The sequence below is a fragment of the Camellia sinensis genome, chromosome 15 (assembly GCF_055761805.1).
Source record: "Camellia sinensis isolate YWXY chromosome 15, ASM5576180v1, whole genome shotgun sequence".
In the NCBI taxonomy this organism is placed as follows: domain Eukaryota; kingdom Viridiplantae; phylum Streptophyta; class Magnoliopsida; order Ericales; family Theaceae; genus Camellia; species Camellia sinensis.
The window spans coordinates 120852929-120875415 of record NC_138975.1 but is presented as its reverse complement, the minus strand read 5'-3'; the positions used below and the strand labels follow the sequence as shown (position 1 = coordinate 120875415).

Here is a 22487-nt window from a genome sequence, read left to right as displayed (position 1 = left end):
ATAGTAATTTCACTTCGGGGAGAAACGGGGACAGGGACGGGGACGGGACTAGGTCCAGGGCTGGGAAAGCTATCCCTGTCCCCAGCCCTAAACTGATCGGGGATTTAATTTAAAATATCATTCACATCCCTGCGGGGGTATTTTTCGGGAAAAAAACTATTCTAATCAAGGTCGGGGGCGGGTCCCCATCGGACTGGGTTCAAATTACCATCCCTACTTGTCGTAAGCCAACGCCTCAAACTGAATGGTCCAATCATCTTTTCTCATAATCAGAGCTAAGATGTTTTCAAGAAAAATGTTTAGGAAGAATTACACCCTAGTGGGGCAGAAAAAAATACAAATTCGTAAAAAAATTTAGGGTAAATTACAAATATACCTCTTGAAATTTGCTTAAAATATAGATTATTTCTTGTAGTGTGAAAAATTATAAATATCCCTTTATTAAAAAAATTTATTTAACAGAATTAACTAAAAAAATGAAATTCATAATTGTTCTCCTATATAATAATAAAATAATCTAAATTATTAATTGAAACATATTTTTAACATCATTAAAAACTGTTAATTGACTTAATGATTTATTAATAAAGTGACAATTTGTTATAAAATTAAAAACCTTAGGGGGTGGAATGTAATTTTCAAAACAATAAGAGACGATTCATATTTTAATCAAATCTCAGGGATATATTTGTAATTTATTCAAAAATTTATAAATTTAATTATTAATATTCTTAAAAAATTTACTAATTTATAATTACTTTTTAAAATACCCACGATATTTTCTCAAAATATTTATTCACTCACCAAACTAGTTTGACATGAGGTGAGGTGATAAATGCTTAAACATTTTCTTATTGGAGGCCCATAAAGGAAGATGATAGATACACAAGGTAAAATGTTTCCTTTCGTTAGATATAGTGGGCATGTGCTAGCTAACACTCTTACTAGTCCTTGTATGTCACCTACCATTCACTCTCACGCACACGCGCGCACACACACACAGCAAAATTAGAAATACACCCATACTCTACTAATTTAGAAAAAATATATATTTATAGATCACAATAAATGAGTAATACGTTTCATCAACTTTAAATTTATACTCCCTCCGTCCCAAAATATTAGTCCCTTATTTTATTTTTCATTGTCTCAAAATATTAGTCCCTCTTCAAAAATCAAGTATAAAAATAATATAAATTTTTTATTTTGCCTTTCTTATAAATTAATAAACAATATAAAAAGTACAATTGTGACATTGATATTCTCAAAAAATGTACTATCAAAAGGGTAATTTTGAAAAATCAACTTTTTTCAAATGCAATAATTGTACTACCAAAAAAAGTTAAATTTTCCAAAAAGAACCATTATTTTGGGACGGAGGGAATACTAATTTCGAGATAAATTTTGAAATATATTTTTTCTTATTCATAAAATTTTTGTCAGACTATATGGTAGTTTGCAGACTCCCGATCTACCCTCCTCTTGATACCTACCCATTTCTAAATAGTTTCACATAGTCATCACATCACTATATATGACCTCTATTCTAAAAACACTACTCACCAAAAACGCAAAAAACTAAATGACTTCCTTAGCTTTTGTTCTCTACTCTCTGCTCATTGCTGTCTTTCTATATTGCTTGCTTAACCTACGCACCCTCCTCTTTAACCGTCACCCGAGACCACTTCCACCGGGACCGACACCATGGCCGGTGATCGGAAACCTGCCCCACCTAGGCACCATGCCTCACCACTCGATCGCCACCATGGCTCGAACGTACGGGCCGCTCATGCACCTCCGGCTGGGGCTGGTGGACGTGGTGGTGGCGGCGTCGGCATCGGTGGCAGCGCAGTTTTTGAAGACACATGATGCGAATTTTTCTAGCCGGCCACCCAACTCCGGTGCCAAACATATTGCCTATAATTATCAGGACCTTGTTTTTGCACCGTACGGTCCGCGGTGGCGCATGCTTCGGAAAATCTGCTCCGTCCATCTCTTCTCCACCAAGGCCTTGGATGATTTTCGACACGTCCGACAGGTCTCTCTATCTCTCTCTCTCTCTCTCGTAACGTCTTAGTATTGAATCATCTTGAATGATATATGACCTATATGCATGTATGTAATAACAGCACCGAGATATGTATGATATTAATGTCGATATTAAATACTATTAGTGACTAGAATTAGTGACCAGAACTCAAAGGTCAATAAAGTTCAGATTTTAAAATTAGTATAATGAATTTGAATTATACATTATTTTTATTTAATGAATTATTATTATTATTATTATTATTTTTTTTTTTTTTTTGAGTTCTTAGCATCTAACATTACTCTACAAGTATTGTGTCAGTATTTGAATAGATTCATGTATATATAAAAGATAAATTTTCATTTACCCCTCAAATTATCTCTTCAAGGTTTTGAGTATATATGCTATTAATGGCTCATTTGGGATATGGGTTTACTTTTTGGCTTTTGGATTTTTTTGACTATTTTAACTTAGGATTAAAAAGCTACTTTTAAGATAAATCTTTTAGTTTTTTTAACTTTTATAAGAGAAAAAATAAAATAATTATAATTTGAATGTGACATTTTGTCTTATTGAATTAAAAGGTCTTTTGTCTTTTTATGATTATTTTAGTCAAAAAAAGTCTTATTTTAACTTATATCAAACAAAAGTTAAGTATTCTTTTAAAAATTGTTGTTGAGTTTAGTATTGGAGTGCCCCCGGTCGACCACACGACCGAGCAGGTACCATACTCAATTTTGTAGCTGGAGATTTCATGATATTCATCATCTTCGTTTAGTATTGTTTAAGAGAAGTTGTTTCTCTAAGAACATGTGTGTCTAAATTTTTATTCACAATTTTTAATTTATTTATAATTTTTACTCACAAATTTTAAGTTATTATTACTAGTCGAGTAGTCCAGTTAAAATTAATATAAAAGATGAGCTAGCTAAACTGTTATGTGAGAGAGAAAGAGAGAAAAGATTAGAAAATTTTAGCTTAATTAATTTTTTCAGGGGAGATAATTGGAGACCTAAAGCAATTACTATAAATGAGGCTTTTATTTTATTTTACTAATTTATTATTTAAAAATATATTTTTCTATTTCTGAGAAGAAAATTCATTAATTAAATAATTTAATTTAATTTTTACTAATATATTTTAGGCTCTAATTGATTTTTAGTTTGGGTAATATGAAGGTTTTTTTTTCTTTTTTGATAACTAGGTATCCGGATTAACTTACGAGCATCTTGATTAAATTTCGAGGCTCTGAAATTTATAATTGGCTGCAAGATTTGAAATATTTTATCTTCATAAGTTTCGAATGTGCGATCAAAATAGAACTAAGTTAATTATATCTAATTATAAGTGGGGTAAAATGAAATTTGAGGGTTAGGTCAGCATGTTTCATTTGATTATAAACGTAAAGGTTCAAATCCAAAGAAATCTAAATATAAGATTAATATAATTAGAAAGATATAAGCTGAATTAATTTTTAAAAACTAATTTGAAGGTAAAATAAAATTTGTTGGACTTGGTCTCAATTTTGTGCGTCTAAATTTTATATTAATGGTCACATCATATATATATATATATATATATAAAATATAATTATTTTTCTATTTAAATGCTTCTCTATTGGCGGACTAGACACCAAAGGCAACAAACAAATAGTGACGTCTCTATTCGACGTGGAATCCAAAACCAAAAAGTCCACTTGTCAATGTCCTGCCCATGCTTGAAATACGGGCTAATGTTATAACAAAAAGGAAGGGCAAGTTTGGCATGATTAAAAAAAAATAAAAAGTTAAAAAGTTACTATCCTATTTAAGTTATATTATCTTATTTAAGTCATATCATCTCTCTAACATATCACTTCAAATTCAATCCAAACCCAATCCATATTTTATAAAAAGTCAAAAAGTACACTTATTTAGTCTTCTCAAACTAGGCCTATATAAATATCTGAATTATACTGTGTCTTTTATATTTAACAATTTTTTTATTTTGATTTTTAATTTTTTTTTTTTTTTACTTTGACGCTTTATATTTTAATTTTTTTTTTAATTTACTCTTAATGCTAATTTTTGTTTAAAATTAAATATAAAATGGAGCATTAATTGTCAAGTGGCACAAAAAGTATTTTATTATATTGAAGTTTGAGTTTGTATTAAAGATATGAGTTATGTATCATAAAATATTTTTATATCACGTAATTTTTAATATGTTATTTTTTATCTAATTTTTGAAATAAATTTAAAAAAACTTGACACGAGAAGGGTCAAAGTGAGAAAATTAACAAACATTAAGGGGCAAAGTGTAATTTATCCAAAAAAAATTAATAAAATGTTCATAGTTTAAATATGTTATAGAAATATAAATTTGATTTGGTGTGATCAAATTTATGATAATTATAATCTAACACATTTAAAATTTTAATTTTCTTTTCATTGATCATATAATTATTCAACTTTTATATATGTAAACTATATAATTCTTAATGTGTTCAACTTTTAAATATGTAATAAAGTATAAAGAGAAATGTCACTTTTACTCTATATATAGGCCTGGCTTTGGTCCAATTCATCATCGCACTGGACCGTGCTGTTGGGCTCGTTGGGGCTCACCACGGGTCTCGTTTTGAAAATCTGAACCGTTTAATATATAGAACTCGTCAAGTACTATATTTTTGTGAAAAATCACGTTGATCAGATATCGATAGGTATGTAATCAAAATAGTTTTTTATCAACCGTTAATTTATTCACTGTCCATTTTTTTATACAAAACTGATTTGATCACATAGCTATCGATATCCGATCAATGTGATTTTTTACAAACATATAGTACTTGACGAGTTGTACACATTGAACGGTTCAAATTTTTAAAACGGGACCCGTGGTGAGTCCCTATGAGCCCAACAGCACAGTCCAATCCGATGGCGGACTGCATCAAAGCCAGACCCATATATATATATATATATATATTAAGATAAAAGTGTGTAACACTAACATTTTGAACCGTGACATTAATAGCATGAGGAGAATATTAATAATTAAGACTCAAGGGGTTGGCTTATGGGTGCAATTTGGAATCCGGGATATATTCTTTTCATGTTTGGGTTCAACTTTCATTAAGTGTTATTAATTTTTTTGGATCAAGCCAGTAAGATCTATACGAGATTTGCTCTATATAAAAGGGGTACTTTGCATAGGTCTTAAAATTATTCGAGACGTGCATAAATTGGATTAGATACCTGATCATAAAAAATAAAAAATAAACATTAAGCTCAAAATTAGAAAATGTTCATTAAGTGTCTGGTGGACTCAATATTTTATCCTTCTTGATGGGGTTGGAATTGGCAGTGTCAAATTAGGTAAAAATATAAATTTTATTATTTTTATTTTGGCTGATATCAACAAAATTTATTAATCAACTTTATAGTTGACTACGTTACCAAAAGACAAATTAATAGTTGACTAACATAGGAAACTATAATCGTGATAAATTGCTGGAAGACAATTCAAGTACAAAGATAATTTTTCACCGAATAAATTATAAATGTAAGATAAAAAGTGAATTTCACACGTTTTGAATCTCACATGTGAGACAGGCTAAATTCAAGTATAAAGATAATTTTTTACAGAATAAAATATGAATATAAGATAAAAAATAAATCTCACACATTATGAATTTCACATGTGGGACACACCATTCGTCTTATATTTGTGTTTCATTTTATAATTTTTTTTTTTATATTCATAGCATAACTAATTGGAGGAAAGAACGTAATTAACCTAACTTAATTGGTAGATATGACAAATAATATATAAAGTAACGACTTCAATTTTCTCTTATGTCAAGTATTACATTTCTCTAATAACTTAAAATAGTAAAAAATTAAAAAGTTATTATTAATAAGTTAATTATTTTTTCTAATTTTTTTTTACGTCTTTTTATAAAAAAATTAAGAAAGATTTATGGAGAAATCCTTTTTCAAATGCTTATATTCTAATTAGCCTAAAATATATTTTTATATTTCAATAAATCTTATTATTTGGATATTTAATCTACCAAATCGTAATTCTCATATTTAAGATATTTTATGCACAATTTTACCATTACAAATATTTGTTGAACGCTTAGCAATTTAATGATGTGAACATTTATATTTTACAATATGACTGTTCACATTGATAGTGTCAACGTTTGTATCACGGAACATTCACATTATTAATGCGAATATTATTATTATAGTTATTTTGTTAACTATGTCACCTATAGGACTTATTAAAATATAAGAAAATAATTTAAATTAAGTGAAATATAAGTAGATGAAGAATGACTAATTTTTTTAATTTTATTTTTACTTATTTGAATTGCACACGAATCACCACGTATATTATCCGTCAATTTAGTTTGAGAAATAAAATAGGAACATTTATTCATAAATCTCTCCTCATCCATTTATGTTTAACATAGTCTAAATTATTTTCTTATATTCCAATAAATCTTATGGGTGACATAATTATCAAAATATTCCTAATAATAACAGGGTGAAGCGTGCATTAATATTTAAATTGATAATGTGAATATTTCATGATGTGAACATTCACACTGTCAAATTTATTTAATGTGAATGATCAAATCACTAAGTTACTAAGGATTTCAAAAAAAATATTTGGAAGAGTAAAATTATTTATAAAATATTTTAAATATGAGAATTAGAATTTAATAAATCACATGTATAAAATAACAAGATTTATTGATTTTTTAATAAATTTCCCAATAAAAAAATAAGTTTATAAATTTAAAAAGGCCTTGTTTGGAAAGTTGGCTATTTTAATAGGCTATTCTAATTTTTGGCTATTTTTGTAGGCTAAAAATTTTGTGTTTAGAAAGATTATTAAATTTTTTTTTATAGTTTGATATGATATTTGTGAAAAAAAAAATAATTATGAATTTGATATAACATTTTGTACTATTAATTATTTTAGTCTATTTTATATTTTATTTTTATATTTTAGCAATAGCTTTTCCTAAACAAGGCCAAAAACAAACAAACAAACGCCGTTAACACCAGTCGACTCCAAATAATGGTGAAATGGTTTATGCAGGAGGAGATAGCGATATTGACGCGCGCGTTGGAGAGTGCGGGACAAGCGGCAGCAGTGAACCTAGGGCAACTACTGAACGTGTGCACGACAAACGCGCTAGGGCGGGTGATGTTGGGTCACAGGGTGTTCGGTGACGGTAGCGGTAGCGGCGATCCAAAGGCCGATGAATTCAAGGAGATGGTAGTGGAGCTGATGGTCCTCGCCGGAGTATTTAACATCGGCGATTTTGTCCCGGCTCTTGAGTGGCTGGATCTCCAAGGTGTTGCTTCGAAAATGAAAAAACTTCACGCTAGGTTTGACTCATTTCTTAATAAGATCCTTGAAGAGCACAAGGTTAATTATTCTAGTAGTGGAGCCCAAAAACATACAGACTTGTTGAGTACATTGATTTCTCTCAAGGATGATGCTGATGGTGAGGGAGGGAAGCTCACTGACATCGAAATCAAAGCCTTGCTTTTGGTACTCTCTCTCTCTCTTTCTCTCTCTCAAGCTAGAGATTTGAAAATGATACATTTGATCATCAATTTCTTTTTGAAAAATGATTTAATAGTTATTTTTTAAATTCAGCCCCGTTTAGAAAGCGGCCGGTTTAATTAAAAAATCAAAAAATTATTAAAAAAATTAAAAAGTCAGTAACTCATACAAAAAATTTAAAGATTCTATTTTTTCTTTACCTTTTGCATATTTTTTTGTAAAAAGTCAAAAAGTCATCTCACACATATTAATTTTTTTTACATCACATTTTAGCTAAAAAGTCAAAAAATTATTAAAAAAACATGTTCCCAAACGAGACCTCAGTGTTAAGAATATAATAATTGATAATTATAAAATATTTAATTATCAATTAATAATTAGAGAATATTCATAACTTTTAAGACCCACTTTCTTTTTCTTTTCTTTTTTTAATAAATTACAAATACATCTTTTAAAATATAAATTGTCTTCTGTACTTTTGAAAATTATATCTTGTCCTTTAAGTTTCTAATTGCATAATAAATTATTTATTTTATTAATAAATTATCAAGTCAATTAACTGTTTTTAATGATGTTAAAAATATATTTCAATTAATAATTTAAGTAATTATATTTATTGTATAGGAGAGAATTATAAATTTTATGTTTTTCAATAATTTTGTTAAATAAATTTTTTTGACATATTTGTAATTTTTAAAACCGAAATGAGCAATTTATATTTTAAGTAAATATTAGAAGACTTATTTTAAATATAAAAAACTTAAGATTATTTTGAAAATTAGGTATTTTAGTTAGTTTTTTACTTTTATGAAAAATATGCAAAAAAAAATATAGGGAGAGGAATTTACTTCTATAGTGATAACGACTTTTTCTCTATTTTAAGTATGTTCCCAAACATACCCTTAATTTGATAAGAGTCACTCCAAGTTTTTCGACAGACTTTTATCAAAATCCATTTTTTTAAAACTTATCCCAAATATTCATTTTCATAAAATTTGATTAAAAATATATATATATATATATATAACCAAAAATATCAGCCTTTTTTTTTTGTTTTTTAAAAAATATATTGAGAAATTTTTTTTAAAAAAATGGAAACTAATTTCATAAATATAAAGAAAGCTACTATTCCCATTCCACTTTATTCCAAACAATGATTTAAAATCCGAACCGGACCAGTTGAACCAAAACCCGAGCCTAGTTCTAGTCCGGAAGAACCCTCAAAACTGGACTAGGCTGAAAACTAGCCTAGATTGTCAAAACCGATAGAACCGCTAGTTCAACCTGGAAAACCGATGACCCGTTACCGGTTTTGAATTGACCTGGCAATTGGAAAATCTTTTATTTTTCTTCTTTTCTTTCTTTCTTTCTTTTATATATATATATATATATATTTATATATAAATATTTCAAAATCTTGACTAAAAAATCTTAATTCAAGAGTCTCCTCTCATGAGAAAGAGTCTCTAAAAAAATACTCTCTAAAAAAATCAAAATTCCAAGGATATTAATGTATTTTGAGTAAAGAAGGATTGTATTTAGAGCAAATTGGAGTGGGAATAGCGAATTCCAAAATAAATATCAAAAAGATATTTTTAAATTTGTAAAAGTTATTTCTAGCCTCTCAAATGATAGAATTACATAAAAATGATAAGCATTTTTTATTTTTTTACTTCTTTTACTAAATTTTTAGTTTTCAGAATAATTTTTTAAACAAGTTTCAGAAAACTAAACAAAACATGGCCATCTAACTTGTTTGGTTTTTAAACTCAAATATAATTTTGGAAAAATTGCAAATAGATGAGACAATCACAAAATAATTACACTACAACTGAGAATTGTTTTTGTGCAACTCTAACACACAGGAAGAGTTGCACCAAGCACAGGAGTGACACCATCATCAAATTTTTTTGCCACTGCACCACTGAAATATAATTTTCCCTATATTTTTTAAGTTTTTTTGTTAAAAAAAAAAATCATATTTTAATCAAAAAAATTTACATTTTTGTTTTTCATGCACCTAATCTAAATGAACTTAAAAGGTAAATGATTTGATGAAAAAGTTCACATTTTGATTTTATATTTTTTTTTTGTCTTGAGTTTTTTGACATTTTCAAGTGCACCATGCCTTTTTAAAGTATAACAAAAAAAGAACTAAAATATGAAAAAAAATCCATTAAAAACAAAAAATAAAAAAACTCCAAAGCAGTTTTCAAAAATTAAACCAGAATAAATTTTATTTTATTAATTTTTTAATACTCACTACAACAAAAAGCACTTTTGGCGACTAAAATTACATTTTTCGTCGCTGAAAGTGGTACAATTGGCGACTAAAATGGAATTAATCGCCAAAATTGATAACTTTTGCCGACTAAAAGAGTTTAGTCGCCAAATATGAGGGTATTAGCGACTAAAAGGCAGTTTAGTCGCCGAATGTAGGGGTTTTAGCGACTAAAGGTTGTTTAGTAGCCAAAAGTCATGGTTTTTGACGACTAAAAATGATTTAGTAGCCAAAAGTGATGGTTTTGGCAACTAAATACAGTTTAGTCGCTGAAAGTGAAGCTTTTTGGCTACAAAAAAAAATTAGTAGCTAAAAACAGTCCATTGCCGACTAAAATTCAGTTTAGTAGCCAAAATGGGACGTTTTTTGCGACTAAAAACAGGTTTAGTCGCCAAAACTGCTTATTTCTAGGCGGAACTTAATTTTTTAGCGACTAAATAATAATTAGTAGCCAAAAAAGATAGAATTGGCGACTAAAAATTTAATTTAGTCACCAAAAGTGGCCTAAATTTTTTTTAAGTAAATAATTTATTTTTTACATAAATTATATTGAATTAAAAAAATTATATTTATATATATTATTTTGTATTAATACCGGTTAATATACTATATAAATAATATATATTGTATATATATTCATGTGATGTTATAGTGGCATAGTGGAGGGAGTGTGTTGCAAAAAGGTTCGAAATGTGGGACGATTGGGGTTCGAAACTCAGAAAAAGCAAAAAAAAGTGGGTTTTTTTTTTCGACAGAAACACCTTTGGCGACTAAAATTATTAGTCGCCAAAACTTTTGGCGACTAAACAGTGTAGTCGGCGATTGAGTGAGTATTGGAGACAAAATTATTAGTCGGTAAATGTATGATTTTCAAAAGTGTAAAACACTATTGGCGACTAAAATTTTGGTCGCTAAAGACTTTTATTTTGGCTACTAAAAAAGTTTTAGTCGCTAATACCTCCGCCGACCACATATACGCGACAAATGTGGCGACTAAAAAATTTTGTCGAGGAAAGTAAAATTTCGACTTTCGGCGACTAAAAACGGACTTTTGGCGACTAAAAATTTAATCGCCAAAAGTGTTTTTTTTTTGTAGCGACTAGATATTGATTATTTAATTTCTTCTTTAAAATTAAATAATATATTTCTATATAGTCAGTTATAAATAACATAAAACTGAGAAAAAAGGTGATTACATGTCCTGTTTGTTAGTTTACTGCCTCAAATATTATTCACTTACAATATGTTCCTAAAAGGAAGTATATTGTGTTAAAACAATTTCAAATTAGGTATTTTGGGCATTTCTAATACTATTTTGGATGGAATTGGGGTCACTGCTATGGTAAAGGCACAGCAGTGACTGTTGTGCTTCATTTTGTGATGCATTATGGGATTATTTTTATGATCTGAACCGTTCATTTTGTTGGGTTTGTTGAGTACTTCAACCCTACCAAAAATTATATTAATCGGATACCAATAACTATATGATTGATAACCAAAAAAACAAACAGGAAGTTTTTTTTTTGAAAAATAGTATAAAAATATGCAATTCGATCATATAGTTGTTGATATCCGATTAATATGATTTTTGGTAGGCTTGAAGTACTCAACAAATCCTACAAAATGAACGGTTCAGATCATAAAAATAAACCTATAATGCATCACAAAATGAAGCACAACAGTCGCTGCTGTGCGTTTGCCACAGCAGTGACCCCAAGTCCATTTTGGATGATATATTTTGAGTTGGATCACAATATATTTTTGCTTACATAATTAAGTAATTTCTGGCAGGACTTGTTCACAGCAGGAACTGACACATCATCTAGCACAGTTGAGTGGGCCATAGCAGAACTCATTCGCCACCCCAAAATTCTAGCCCAAGCTAAACAGGAGCTGGACTCGATAGTCGGCCCAGATCGACGAGTAACTGAATCAGACCTAGCCCAGTTAACCTTTCTCCAAGCCATCATCAAGGAAACCTTTCGACTTCACCCATCAACCCCACTCTCTCTCCCTCGAATGGCATCTGATAGTTGTGAAATCAATGGCTACTTCATTCCAAAGGGCTCAACTCTTCTTGTCAATGTATGGGCCATAGCCCGTGATCCAGATGCGTGGGCTGAGCCATTAGAGTTTCGACCAGAACGATTCCTACCTGGTGGCGAAAAGCCCAATGCTGATGTTAGGGGAAATGATTTTGAGGTCATACCATTTGGTGCAGGCCGTCGGATATGTGCCGGGATGAGCTTAGGGTTGCGTATGGTCCAGTTATTAACTGCGACCTTGGTCCATGCCTTCGACTGGGACTTGGCCGATGGACAATCGGCCGAGAAGCTCAACATGGATGAAGCCTATGGGCTAACCTTGCAACGGGCCGCACCACTTATGGTGCACCCACGGCCTCGGCTTGCACCCCATGTGTATCGGGCCTAAAAATGTTATCAAGTTAATAATGGTTCATGGCCCATGGGCTTTTAAGTTGTTTGTTCCACTATGTTTGCTTATCAATTCAATCTAGTTTGCGGTTCTTGCTTTATGTGTGTAGTTCTTGCTTTATATGAACTCTAGACATAATAGAGTTTAAGAAAATCAAAATAAAGAGCGATCCTGAATTCTTTATAAATGTTTTAGTTTAAAATCAACGATTTCAATTCAACTATACAAAAATTATATAATATTTTTACATTAAATGAATGATGAGTTGATGTGATTAATATTATGATATGAGATTATCAATATTATAATGATGAAGTATCAATGGACTATTAATTTTAAACCTATGATTGAAACAAAAGATAGATTAAAGAACATTAAAAATGTATATTCGTCGCACAAGGTATGTAATCTTTCATCTCCTTTAATTCTGTTATATATTTCACTTAAATATTTTATCAATTTTTATTTTTATTTTTATGTGATTTCTTCATATGGCATGATAGATTTCACTATTCTTAAAGAAAAAATATTAGAGATTCTTAAACGTTACGTTTAATTCTACACTTAGCGATGTTTTAGGGGGTTGAGTTTTTTTATATAATTCATTTTTAAACCAATTAATAACTAAGATAAAGTAGTTTACATCAATATAAATAAATTTGATAATCAAATTTTAAGGTGTTGTTTGGTAGTGTTTACTTTCTTTTTTTTAAAAAAAAAATCTATAGAAAATATTAAACATATTTATATTTATTTTTGGTAAAAATGAAAAAAAAAAAAAAAAAAAAAACATATTTGATACATGTATTTCAAAATTTTGTTTTGAAATAAAGTAAAAAGAGTGACTAGAAAAAGATGATGGCTGAAGGTTGTCACAAATTCTGGCCACATATAGTTGTTTGTTGTGCAAAAGTGGTAATCAGATGTTGTTTTTGGCCACCTGAGTTGTTAGTTGTGGTTGAAGGTGGGTGTTAGTTGTGGTTGAAGGCGGTTGTTAGTCGAAAAGGATTGTCAATGATCATAAATGGTGGTCAATCATAAGAAGTGGATTTGAATAATGATTTTGGGTAAGGGTGTAAAATCAGCCTGGTCTAGCCTAACCCAAGACCTAGACCAAAGGGCAATCGGGCCTTGGGCCAAATTTAATAATTTTTTTACACCAAAATAGCTTGAAAGTGACGTTGGGTGTCGAACGGCCCAGAAAAAGCCATGGTCCGAGCCTTATCCCAAGGTGGTCAGATCAGCTGGCTATTTTAACACCCCAAATATTGGGCAAGTAACAACTAAAGGTGGTTTCTGGAGGTGATTGTAGGAGGAGGTCACCGACAATGATGGCTAGATGAAGAGTGGCCGGCAGTGGCGATAACCAATTGGTGGTGGGAGGAGAAAGGGGTGGGAGGAGGAAAGAAAAAAAAAAAAAAAAAAAAAAAATTCTAAATAATTGAAACTAACTTTTTTATGATTACAAAGATTTTAAAATTTTGTAAATTGTTTACAAATTTTTTAAAATGCAAATAAATACCAAACAAATTTTAGAAATTTTTAAAGCTTTGTAAATATAAATAAAAAATTATAAACACAAATGTTACTAAATAAGCTTAAGAGTCTGTTTGTTTATTTTTTTATTTTTTCAGTCTTTATATACAAATATAATAAAATAAATGATGATAAATGTCAATCAAGTAGGGCCCGTGTGCGTTGAATAATCTTTACTTATTTTTAACAGATTGAGAGTAATTACATCAAGAAAAATATTTAAATCATCAATTTTTTTTTTTTTTGTTAATAGATTATAGAGTAATTGCATTATAAGAAATATTTATATCATCAAATAGATTACTATTCACAATCACTAATAATTATATATAACCCTCATAATAAATAAAAATAAACTAAGGCCTCCTTTGGGAACAGGCTAATTTAATAACCTTTTGGCTATTTGACTAAAATATGAATTAAAAAAAATTAGTATGTTTGGGATGACTTTTTGACTTTTTACGAAAAGATGTACAAAAAGTAAAGAGAAATTTTTTTTTTTGACTTTTTAATATGAATTATTAATTTTTTGATTTTTTTAATAATTTTTTGACTAAGTCGACTTAGTCCCCAAACGAGGCCTAATTACCGCAAAAAATACCCGAGATGCTACCTAATCAGCCGGCCAAATGCCCTGAGTGAGTGCGTTGAATAATCAAACACCACTTTTGTGTTTTTGGGTTTATTAAATGTTATTATAAAGATTGATTGAGCACCACTTGCTGTTTTGCACTTATATTTGTTTTTTATTTGGCTCTTTTGTTACCTCTTTTCTTTTGCTTCCTAAAGTTTAGAATTGAGAGGGGTAGGGGATGACTGGTAGGCAAGTGTTTCGGATTCCACTAATGCATATGGCTTTGGACTCATTTGACAATTGATTATTTTAATTTATAGAAAGATATATAAAAATATAATGCAATAACTTTTAATAATTTTTAAAATTTTTAAATTTATAATGTCTTCTCAAATTTTTAACTACTTTTAGCCTATGCCGATGCTACTACCAATTCCAATTTGTGTGTTAGAATTTCAAGAAATTCAATGTTCTAGTAAAATGATACGTCCATAAAGAAAAATATGCATAAAAATATTTAAGATAAATTATAAATACATCTTTTATTTAAAATATAATTTATCCCTTATAATTTTAAAAATTACATCTCACCTTTCGAAATTTGTAATTTCCAAATGGATTTTTAATTAACAAATCATCAAGTTAATTAATAATTTTTAATATTATTAAAATTTTATTTCAATTAATATTCAGATAATTTTATCATTGTATAAAAAAACAGTTATGAATTTTATTTTTTCAGTTAATTCTGTTAAATAAAAAATTCTAACAAGAAAGTATTTATGATTTTTCAAATCACAAAAAATAATTTATATTTTAAGCAAATCTCAAAAATTTATTTGTAATAATGTCAAATTTTACTTTGCTACTTATGATTTGGACCATATGTGCATAATTTATTGTAAATTGAAAATGGAGTTGGAATTCCCTTTAAAGTATTGTCCCGGCTCAAGAGGCCCACCATTAGTCCAATTTCAATAATCCACTATGTCATTCGTAAAAAAAAAAAAAAAAAAAATGAAATTCATTCAATGATTGTAGCATCTGCGTTTTATTACGTTTATGTTTTTAAAAAATAAATAGCATATTTCAAAAAATACATCTACTGTTCAATTTATTTTTTATTTTTTATTTGGAAACAAATGCAATAAAACGAACATGCTCGATTATTGGATTGACTTTGGTGTTTGGAAACAGATTTTTTTTAATGATTTTTTGATTAAAATATAATGTAAAAAAAACTAATATATTTAGAATGACATTTTGATTTTTTACAAAAAAAATATGCAAAAAATAAAGAGAATGAAGTCTCACTTTTTTTATATAAGTTGTTAGTTTTTTAATTTTTTTAGTGACTTTTTAATTTTTTAACTAAAATCACTACTTGTCAAACGAGGCCTAATTTTTTTTTCAATGACATACATGGACCTTAGAATGCCTTACAAAATGAACATTCAAATTTTTAAAATGAGACTTGGGTAAATCCCACATGCCCGAATAATATCTTCCAATCCATATTATGTACCGAAAAAGATCCCAGTTCTAGAAAATAAACACATAATCCCTTTTTAATTTGTAAAGTAATGTGCATCATTAACCCTTTGATGGGTTAAACAAAAAAACTGAAATATCCTTGTCCACAAGTAATTTCATTGTGCAAACTAGGAAAAATTTCATCATTTTTTTGAGAGGCAAAATTCACTTTAGCCTCTTATGCATTATTCCGTGTGCAAAAAAAAGAGGTTATTTCCCCTTCTGTCCTAACACGTATTTCACACATACTATTAACTTGGACAGAATGACTAAAAGTGAATTTCAACTTACAAAACACAAAGGAATAAATGATTATTTCTAAATGATACGGGGTAATCATAGTTGGATCAAACCACAAAGAAATGAAGTGAAATTTATCCAAAATTTAATGTGTAGCTTAAATTTATTCATGTGATGAGAATATATTTATTTTTGGATAAATTACACTGATCTTTCTTGAGATTTTAAGAAAATACAATAAGCCACACAAGTTTAACATAATTACATTGGGTTCCTTTTAAGTTTTAATTACATTGGGCTCCATAGTCATATGGATAGAAAAATAATATTGACATATCTAGTATACTGAAATGTATATTCCATTTGAATGAAGCTGACCCTACTATATCTGTTCTATCTATTGACAAAAACACTCAATCATATGTGTAATTTGGCTTCTGAAATTTGGGACTTACAATGCTCAAAAATTCCAGCTTCCAGTTATTAAGGTTAAACAAGTCCTTCTACAGAGTATTCTCGTTCAAACCCAATGTAACAATCTGACACTAGAATCAGCTTCACCCCCTGGCAAAGATAATGCAATTTTCAGTTTATAACTACTTTAAATCCGGCAGACTCAGCCGTAACATGAACAGAATTTTATCATGTCATTCACTTTGAACAGTAATAGAAGAAAATGTAATTTCAAAAAAAAAAAAGAAATGTTTACCAACCTGGATAGTGCTTGGAGTTGACGGCAACTCCATGTGGGTGACCAATCGATTGGAGAAAGAAACTCTCTTCAGAGCATAGAGTTCAGAGGTTGAGGTGTTACCTAGGACCAACCACCATGCTTCATCTTTCAACTGTAAAAGAGAAACGGAAAAAAAAAAAAAATGTCAAACTCAGCTGTGCTTTTGAGCAAAAATAAGAGGGTGAACTTTTTACCTTTGGGAATCGAGGGGTAAAAGCTCTTGATTGTTTGCGCCGGGAATTTGTTTTTTCCAGTGTAATGTTCAGATTGAAAGCCTTCCCAGCATCGGGATTCCTTTTCTGAAGTTTTAATCTAACTTGGACACGAGGAAATTGCTCCAAGTCCTGAGAAAATGAGTATGGCGGATACTCAACACCACAAATCGGGTAAGAAAAAAGGACCATACTTGAGCAACAAGAGTATTTGAGTCAATATGATAAAACTTTTGTCTAAGAATTGTAAGCATTATTAAGAGCACGTTTGGTACGATGGAATGGGCTGGAATGGAATGCCTATTCTAGCTTTGTATTCCCTTTCCCTCAATTGTTATGTTTTATTTAAGTGGGAATAGTTATTCCATGAGAATGCCCATTCCAACAAAAAGTGAGAATACTTATTCGATATGGGAAGCTAAGGAATAACTATTCCATTCCAACATGGAATCATTATAAAATAAAATAACGATCTCTCTCATAAAAATAAAAAAACAAAATGATTGTTTCAAGAAAAAAAAAATTCTTCTTCTCTCTCTGCAATCTCTCTCTACGAATACTCTCACATACAAACAATCAGCCATAGACGACTCTATCATTATTCTTCTATCAGGTTCAATATATATATTTTTTAAATTATGTTTCAATTTATTTAGATGTTAGTTGTAAGGTGTATATATATATACTATGTTACATGGACTCGGGTACGGGTGTCGGGTGCGGGTATGTATCTAGAGGTCGGACTCATCAAATCATAAATTTAAGGATACGCGGACTCGGCAAAAAAATGTCATATTTTTATATTTTTAATCTAATATGTGAGATAAAATGGTATTATATTTAACTTATAGTGTCAAAATGACATTTATAGCAATTATATAACAATATATACATATAATAATAGTGTTATATACAATTATATAAGAAGTATCCGTTGAAAAGTATCCGACACATATCCCATACCCTTGTCCGAGTGTCGGGTGTCCGACACGGGTATTTGATTTAATTTGAAGAGTCCATGTAACATAGTATATATATATGAAACTCTATGAAATCACATTCAATGTATAATAGAACATATATATATGTATCACGTTTTTATTTTTTATTTTTTATTTTTATATATAGTTGGTTTGTATTTTTTTTTTTTTTTTTGCTTTTTTCTTGATTTAAATTTTGTTTCACATACACAAGATTGAGTGATTTGTATCGTTCATTTTATGTTTCTTTAGCCATGTGAACTAATTTGAAAAATTAATTTTTATTCCATACATAAACACTACACAAGTGATTGTTATTTCTTGTTGACAAATTAAAAAATTTCTACCTAAAAGGCATTATTGAATTTTTTTTTTTTTTAAACTGTATGTATTTACTACAACAAGAAATATAAAACAAAAGACACAAAACATCAAAATATCAAGAATAAATTGACATAATGAATGAGCTACTGTTAGGTATAGTAGATTTAAATTTTATCATTCTGTAATGTTGATCAGTGGTGGTCCAATCATCTTTGAGGTATTAATGAATTTTTTACAATTTTTATTCATTTTTTAAATTTAAATAGTTATTAGTTTCTTAACCATTCAATTTACTTGACAAACCAAACATGGGAATGGGAATGGATTTCCATTCCCACATCATTTTACTATGTCAACCAAACAGTAGAATGAGAATGAGCATTCCATTCCATTTTACCATGTATTCCATTCCCACTTTATTTCATTTCATCATACCAAACGTGCTCTAAAGGAGAGGCAAAAGCATGTTTACAGCCAAAATCTCTATCTAGGATCTAAGATTAGGTATTGACAGAGAGACAAACACAGGCCAAAATCACTAGTTGGCTGGCTGGAATTGATGACAAAGTCTCCGTTTGTTTCAACGTAAAATATTTTACACACAAAAAATATTTTTCTTGTAAATTGATTTTACACACAAAAAATCTTTTTGCTTTTGTTTTTTGTCATTTGTTTGACACTTGAAACAAAAATATTTTATTGCATAAAAGAAAAATTTTGATTGAATAAAGTGTCAAATGCGTCATTTATGACTTTTTAGTGAGCTAAAATATTTATCTCAAAAGGCTAAATATGTAGAAAAGGTAGCAAGTAAAAGTCAACTTTGTAAAATTGACTAGCGGAATTTTTAAAGGCAAGTCATTTTTTGGAAATTTATGCAAAAATATTTTCCTTAAAAAATGTTTTACTTGCTTTTTGTTCAACCAAACAATGAAAAATGAGTAAAATATTTTTGACAAAAACATTTTATGTCAAAACAAACGGAGCCAAAATCTCATTCGATCTTCCTTAATGACTAACATATTAGGAGCAAATAAGTGCAAATTCAGCACAACACAAAGCCAAACAATTTTAAATATTTGACCACACCTGATAAAATCTTGAAGCAGTTGAATTTCCAATGCAAGCCTGCAAAGTTGACTTAGGAAGATCCAGTAGTTGCTGCACATTTGAAATTCCTTTTCTTCTTAGTATACCCACAAGATCATCAGTCATGCTTGGCAACATCCATAGAGACGAATCCTTGTCAAACCATAAACCCTGAAAATGAAAGGTAAACGCTATCAAAATGTATGCTTGAAGAGGAGAAAAAAATGACAGGCAAAACTAAAGCTTCACATGTAGGCTGTATTCATCTTTTTTGATGGACAAAAGAAAAAAAAAACTACTCTAGAAGCCAAAAAAGCAGCTCTAGGTCATTTCCAGGACAATAATTAATGCAATGAATATGATGGTACTACATCAAGTTTGAGGAAGAAAATCAGATCAAGTTGTTCATTCAAACTGTTGGAAGAACCAAAATTTCGAAGGGGCCACATGGATATGACTTATGAGTTGTACATTAAAAATCATTTATGAGTACTACAAGAAGATATTACTACAAGCATACAGTTCTTCAAAGAAATTAGATGCATTGATGAGCATCCTTGAGCTGCGGAGAAGTAGGTCTCTAACATAGACACAACCTTAAGAACACAAGATCATAGAAAATAAAAGCTTAATAATGGGCGGAATTATTGAAGAGAAGCACAGTCCCCAAAGAATGACTTGTTTTAAGGGAAAATAAAATAAAATAAAATAAGCTTCTCTTTTCTATATGGCAGACAGAATTGGTATCAGCTTCTCTTCTTCTCTACCACATCCTTCATTTACTGTGAAAAAGGACTAATGCAACTACAGGGAGGAATACCTGCATGACCATTTGCAGAAGATGCATACAAGTGATTGTGCTTGAAAGCCATCCACTGTTAGCACATATGTCTATCATGGCCTGTATGATACGTATACTTTGATCTAACACTGATTTTAAGTCTGTGATATAGTCGCTGATTGGTAATTCTAACTGCGAAAAGTGTGCCTGTAAACCAAACATCATGCAATTAAGAAAAGAGAATAATGTAGGGGGGAAAAAATTTACCAAAAAGGAAAACAACAAGAAATACAAAGAACCATGTAAGATGTTCACATTATTGTGTTCAGAATATGATCAAAAAGAGATGCTGACCTGAAAAAGTAGATTTGCTTTAACATGTGGATCATCTAGGCGATTCGTATCCACCATATATGGAACTTTCTCAGATAATGCTTCATTGAAGTTTTCCTATAAAAAAATAAAAATTGAATGATTAGAGAAAATTCAACAGACATTGCATGTGTATCTCACATAAACTTTTAGATGATGTCATCATGACAACAGCCAATAATAAATCAGATGGATAGTATATGATAAATCATATATGTGTCTTTGACCGATTCATCAAATTCATAAGCCCAACTAGTCAGTGACAGCAATAAATCGGTTTTCTTAATATTCTTCTTTTATTTCCAATAGAAAATTTGTGTTTTTAGGAAACGTAGAGTATTAGGCATGGTTGCTTTACTCATTTTAAAACAACCATGTCAAGGAAGTAACATAATTAGGAGTCTTATGTACACACATACAGTAATGTGAACTGCCAGAAACCCTTTTTCGTTGGTGTGTGCCAAATCAGATGTAGGACTCACATACCCTATACCCTTACAGAAAGGTCATGTGTCCAACATGGGTACATTTTGCCATTAAAAGATACATGCGACACAGGTAATGGGCCAGAACTTACACCCAGTGATAAGCCAGAATCAACAGACCACAGCAAAAGAGAATCAATTTGGAACCGTAAACTTTTTGAATGATCATTTAATTATATTAGTACGCATCATTTTATCCAAAATTGAATACATCTCTCTCCTCCACCACCTCTGGTGATCTTTAGTTATCTAGGTACCCTCCATCTTCTCAGGCTCATCCAGCTACCTTCATCCACAATACTCTAAGAAGTTCAAATTTGAAAATCTTTCTCTAGGTTTGCATTTGGTAAATCTGATCAAAGTGAAACATACTACTCATCACGGACTATATATTTTATTTTCCTTCAAGTAATTAATATCATTTTAATATTTACTGTATCCAAGGTCCATGTTCGTTTACGATTTGAAAGCCACCTAAAGGGACATGGTTGATTGTTACTTAAAGCATATGGATAGAGCATGATATTATGCCTTACTACCATGCAAATCTACCATACATGCATATATAAATTACCATTCACAAAGAGTTCAGATTAAAATATACAACATTAAAATGAAAATAACAAAAACATATCAGACCCGCATCATTATTAGAAAACCACCTCATTATGCCGCACAGGAAGCTCATCATATTCAGAAGCACCAGACAGTACGTGAAGGAAAACCTGGGATGAAAATAAGTGAGGTAAAACATTGTTTAAAGAAAACAAAAATGAAAGTTAAATAGTCGATATGTTGGAATTTTTACTTCAAGTGATGTATCTTGGCCTATGTTTGAACCAAACATTGACACGGTCATGTAGCTTAGGTAATACTGAGAGGCTATTGAACCCAACATCGTAGGCTCTACGCTGTCTTCATCCATCTTTACACATCCACTGTCTTCCAGATCCTCAAATGTGTTTTGCACCAGGCTGCCAAATAAAATGGTTACAAAAAGTAGCACTAGATTGAGGGTATTGATGCACTGTATCAAAATTTATCCCCTTGGATTTTAAAGTTATACTATTACCTTGATAAGTAAGAACTCACAGTTCCAGGTTCAGTATCCTCCAAGCCATAGTAAGCTGGATTAACAGCCTGTGACATGGATATATTTGTAAAGAACTTTTGCAAGGAACAAAGACAAATACAGCTCAAAATTTATAACTTGTGATGTGATCCATGTTCTGTCGGTCACCATTGCAAAGACGACAGCACATCTCAGAGACGAACATACGAACTCTACAAGTACATTCCACACTCTAAAAGTGT

General features: G+C 30.0%; 2 protein-coding genes across 5 annotated transcripts in view; one reads left to right on the top strand and one right to left on the bottom strand.

Annotated features, from left to right (window-relative positions):
- The first annotated feature begins 1423 nt into the window (after window positions 1-1423).
- TT7 (Cytochrome P450 superfamily protein) lies at window positions 1424-12501 on the top strand. Its single transcript, XM_028256484.2, has 3 exons — window positions 1424-2038; window positions 7124-7582; window positions 11670-12501. Exons 1-3 carry the CDS (start codon window positions 1583-1585, stop codon window positions 12309-12311), a joined length of 1557 nt encoding a protein of 518 aa, XP_028112285.1. The 5' UTR covers window positions 1424-1582; the 3' UTR covers window positions 12312-12501.
- A 3829-nt stretch (window positions 12502-16330) lies between these two features.
- LOC114310486 (U5 small nuclear ribonucleoprotein helicase) overlaps window positions 16331-22487 on the bottom strand; it is a 58916-nt gene continuing 52759 nt past the window's right edge. For all 4 annotated transcript variants that reach the window (XM_028256483.2, XM_028256480.2, XM_082909555.1 and 1 more), the window contains 9 exons: window positions 22246-22313; window positions 21982-22147; window positions 21836-21898; window positions 20671-20766; window positions 20356-20523; window positions 19536-19706; window positions 17125-17274; window positions 16911-17042; window positions 16331-16761 (listed from right to left, as the gene is read on the bottom strand). In XM_028256483.2, coding sequence (XP_028112284.2) covers window positions 16687-16761; window positions 16911-17042; window positions 17125-17274; window positions 19536-19706; window positions 20356-20523; window positions 20671-20766; window positions 21836-21898; window positions 21982-22147; window positions 22246-22313 — 1089 coding nt within the window. In that variant the 3' untranslated portion in view covers window positions 16331-16686. The remainder of the gene's footprint in view (window positions 16762-16910; window positions 17043-17124; window positions 17275-19535; window positions 19707-20355; window positions 20524-20670; window positions 20767-21835; window positions 21899-21981; window positions 22148-22245; window positions 22314-22487) is intronic.